The sequence below is a fragment of the Mchenga conophoros genome, linkage group LG11 (assembly GCF_057382185.1).
Source record: "Mchenga conophoros isolate Kocher_MC1m ecotype Shallow Benthic linkage group LG11, M_conophoros_male_GT1.1, whole genome shotgun sequence".
Classification (NCBI taxonomy): domain Eukaryota; kingdom Metazoa; phylum Chordata; class Actinopteri; order Cichliformes; family Cichlidae; genus Mchenga; species Mchenga conophoros.
This window is the reverse complement of record NC_140536.1, coordinates 213,157-217,267: the sequence shown is the minus strand read 5'-3', so window position 1 is coordinate 217,267 and position 4,111 is coordinate 213,157. Positions and strand designations below refer to the sequence as shown.

Here is a 4,111-nt window from a genome sequence, read left to right as displayed (position 1 = left end):
TCCTCCTCAATTTAATTCAAAAGGCACCAGAAGGACAGCAAATCACAGCTGGACAATAAAATATTTGGATTGAATTTGGCTCTCTTTGATACATGTGTGCCTCTTTTTTTCTGCGTGACACAGTTTGTGAATGCATTTCTTTGTTTGAATTTGCTATTAACAAATATGCGCCAAACGGGTTTTCAGCTCAAATTACATTACTAAAAACATACATAGAGAAAGGTGATTCAAAAGCCAAGATATGTTTAAGCTCCCTGTTCCACTGCAATGACATAAGGTGGCCCCTAGAGGGAGGCAGAGCACCATATCGTTCAGTGGCAGGACCTTTTACACAGCGATTCTCTACAAAACTCAGTGAAGGTTTTATTCAAAGTCTCTGTCCATCTTTGCCCTTTTGTCAGTACAAATGTGATCACTGAACATGGAAAATATTAATCAAACAATGTTTATTTGAGAAAGAATTTTTTGATTTCCACTGGTACAGTCATAATGCAACATCATGTTACAGACTTTCCTCAGATTATTGTGAAAAGATGCCTTTGGTACAACACTTCATGACTGCTTTGTCTTCCAGTACTTTTTTAAAAAATTCCAGCGCTTTTCAATATTTATGTGTTGTCGTCACTTATTTCACAGTAACGCATATCAATAAGAAAATTCTAAACAGAGCTTCTCTCATATCCCAACATCACATCTTGATGATGACAGTGCACATCAGTAGTCACCATGCCTTCCCAGGGTTTGCCTGGTCTCTATATCCAGTGCATTAAAGTTTGCATGACTGCACACTCATGCTGTCCTCAGGCCAGCGGTACGAGTCAACAACAAAGTCATCATAGTCACAGCTGTAGGACAGCGAGCGTATATAGGCTCCTTTGTCGGACGGTTCAGGGCGAAGTGTGGCCATGTTGTGCTTGTAGGCAAACTCCATGATCTGTAACACATAGGTTTTCATTGTTTCATATAACTGCACCCAGATATGACAAGATGTATCTCCTGCACTGTGTGCATCTGCTGAGCTCACCTTGACTGCCAGTTTGAAAGAGACATCCCTGATGGTGCTGAGAGGAGGATACAGTCTTCCCTCTGCTAGGTGCTCCTCAGTCACCAGCTGAGCAAGAGCCTGTTTCAAAGCAAAGAAAGAGCAGGTACTAACAGAGAGCACAACAAATTGAAAAGGATGCATATAGACTATAGACTGTGTGAGTGAATGTTTCACCTCTGCTGCAATGAGGAATATTTCCTCAGTAATGTGCGGCAATGAGCAGGCAGTGACGCCCAAGCCCACACCAGGGAAGATGTAGGCATTGTTTCCCTGACCTGGGTAGAAGGTCCTCCCATCAGGCAGTGTCACAGGATCAAATGGACTACCACTGGCAAAAATGCCACGCCCCTGCATCACAGAAAAGTATTTATAAAGTATTTACAATGCCTGTTTTCATTAGGGATGATCCTTCAAATTGGACACGCATTGGGATGCACAGTCTTCAGCACCTCTGTGAATGTATAGCACTGTTCAGCAGTACATTCAGCTTTGCTGGTCGGGTTGCTGAGGGCAAAGATGATGGGGCGTTCATTGAACGAGGCCATGTCCCTGATGATCTGCTCAGAGAAGGCTCCAGCAACAGCTGCCACACCTGGGACAGTAATGTGCTGTTTATTCCATTTGGCAACTTTTAGTTGTTTTAGTCTTCATTTTCAGCATATTCAAAATGACCTCACATTCTCACTGTAGTCTACAAATGCATTGGTGACAGATAACATCATACAATGTTTTACCTATGATAGCTGTAGGTTTCAGTTCCCGCACCACATCCTCCAGTTTCTTCATCTGTGGGTGCTCATGTGCGAAACTCTCTTTCTCATGAGTCAGGTGGTCCCGACCCTAAGAATGAAAATTAAAGGTATTCAGTTATTAGTAGAAACGTCAGAGAACAGAAAAAAGAATGGGTCTGAGTTAAATATGCATGTTTATAACAGATGTTTGCAGGTTAAGTAAGGTACCTTGACAATGAGACCTTTAGAATCAACCATCCAGATCTTTCTCATGCACTCCTCTTTGGAGAGCCCCTCCTTCACCATGGCCATGGTGATCAGTTCAGCAATCCCCATCGCTGCCTGTGAGCAGACAGAAAGGATAACAGCTGATTGGCAGATTTAGTTTCACATGACTAATCCTGCCATAAAATCGCATCAACCTCACAAAAGAATATTAAACCGTAATGTTTTCTTTGTGTTAGAAAGTGCTGCTAACTGTGGTGAAGAGGATTGAGAACAGTTTGATTAATGGTAATGAAATCACTGTACTGTTCACTAGTCAGAGTGCTGGTGCTCTCTTTTTACAGCAGAATTAGGTATGTTCTGTCAGCATTAACAAGTCTCTTCTTCAGAATGAATTTTGCACTCACCTCTCCTGCTCCTTGGAACACGACGGTATGGTCACTCATTTTGCTTTTGGTGATGCGAAGGGCGGCCAGTAGTCCTGCTACTGCTACTGCAGCAGTACCTGCAGATTAAGACAGAGGAACTTTAGTGCTTGGAGATAATGCAGCTTCACAGGATTTTTTTTTTTACCAGTTTTACATTCTGTGTGATAGAAACATGATTCCATAACCAAGCGGGACACATGGGATAAGAGACTTTGTATGCGAGCCTGTCACATGATCACGTCATGTGTCATCCAATCTTAGCTGAATGATAACTAAAGTATGAGCTATTGCAGGACACCAAAGTGGTATAGAGCCCAGATATTGAGAGGTGAGGTGTGCATTTAACTTTCTGGGGACACTGCATCATTTTGACTGCAAAGCCAAGCAAGTGACAAGACTCTCAACATAAGTCAGCAGAGGCATGTATGAGGGTAGACTGCTAACCTGAGTCTGCTGCTCAGAGGCCAGGAGAACTCTGCTTTGAGAGACATTTTTAAATAGAATCTAATAACTATTTTTGAGATTTTCTGACTCATTCTTATCAGGACTCAGCTTATCTTAAAGACCTCATAGTAACATATCACCCCATAAAGCACTCCTCTCCCAGACTGCGGGCTTACTTGTGGTTCTTGGGTATTTGAAAGTAGAATGGGAGGCAGAGGCTTCAGCTTTCAGGCCCCTCTTCTGTGGAACCAGATCCCAGTTTGGATTTGAGACACAGACACCCTCTCTACTTTTCAGCTTAGGCTTAAAACTTTGCTTTTAAGCCTAAGCTTCTAGTTAGCGCTGGATCAGGCGACCCTGAACCCAAGCGTAGTCACATTTCTATAGGCCTAGGCTGACGCTTAGTTCTACTTTACTAACCTCTTTTCACTCTATTGTATTTATACATCACTCTGCATTTAATTATTAGTTATTATTAATCTCTGGGTCGGTTTGACAGCGTGTCTTTTGTTATGTCCCTCTCTCCTCATCCCCAACTGGTAGCAGCAGATGGCAGCCCCTCCTTGAGCCTGGTTCTGCTGGTGGTTTCTTCATGTTAAAAAGGAGTTTTTCCTTCCCACTGTCACAAGTGCTTGCTCATAAAGGGCCATCTGATTGTTGGGGTTCTCTGTATTATTGTGTATTGTATTGTATACTGGGTTTTTACACCTTGAGGCAACTGCTGTTGTGATTCTGCACTATAGAAAAAAGATACAATTGAATTGAAATGTAACTGAATTTTTTTAACAACACCTTACAGAATCCAAAGAGGCTGTAAGTAGAGCAGAATGTGAGCAGATATTCCAGGAGCAAACTTCAGTGCTGACTGATTATTGTTACTGCTTGTTTTTATTCCTATTGACTTAATTTTTTTTTTTACTGTATTCAGTATAAAACCTGAAGTTAAAGTAGGAGTTTACTATCCTTATAAAGTCTGACTGTTTTTCATGTGCAATTAGCTGCCCTCAGTGATGTAAAAGTAGAGACTGTGACTCTGCAGTAACATTCCCTTCAGCAGTAGAAATGTACCTACAGCTAAAAAAAAAAAGCTGCCCACTTTTTACATAGCAGGAAAGCTGTCATTAACTTAAGTGTTTTTTAGTCTTCTTAGGGCTGGTTATTAAGGATGCTAATGAAAAAGTCAAAGGGAAAACTTTTGGAAAGTTAAAAAATACAAGAGCTGAAGGGCAGTTTGGTTT

The 4,111-nt window shown here is 41.5% G+C and overlaps 1 protein-coding gene across 1 annotated transcript; it reads right to left on the bottom strand.

Moving 5' to 3' along the window:
* Positions 1-429: 429 nt before the first annotated feature.
* On the bottom strand, positions 430-3,185 carry LOC146563387 (NADP-dependent malic enzyme, mitochondrial-like). Its single transcript, XM_085290462.1, has 7 exons — positions 2,409-3,185; positions 2,005-2,118; positions 1,780-1,885; positions 1,495-1,637; positions 1,220-1,393; positions 1,025-1,123; positions 430-934 (listed from the first exon to the last, which is right to left on the bottom strand). Exons 1-7 carry the CDS (start codon positions 2,445-2,447, stop codon positions 767-769), a joined length of 843 nt encoding a protein of 280 aa, XP_085146588.1. The 5' UTR covers positions 2,448-3,185; the 3' UTR covers positions 430-766.
* Between the last annotated feature and the right edge of the window lie 926 nt (positions 3,186-4,111).

What these genes read in the sequence shown, in the direction of transcription:
- LOC146563387 (XM_085290462.1), bottom strand. Translation starts at nt 2,447, where the DNA reads ATGAGTGACCATACCGTCGTGTTCCAAGGAGCAGGAGAG. An exon ending in TATTCCTCATTGCAGCAGAG is followed by an intron (nt 1,124 to 1,219) that starts GTGAAACATTCA and finishes GCTTTGAAACAG; the next exon opens with GCTCTTGCTCAGCTGGTGAC. An exon ending in CTTTCAAACTGGCAGTCAAG is followed by an intron (nt 935 to 1,024) that starts GTGAGCTCAGCA and finishes TATGTGTTACAG; the next exon opens with ATCATGGAGTTTGCCTACAA.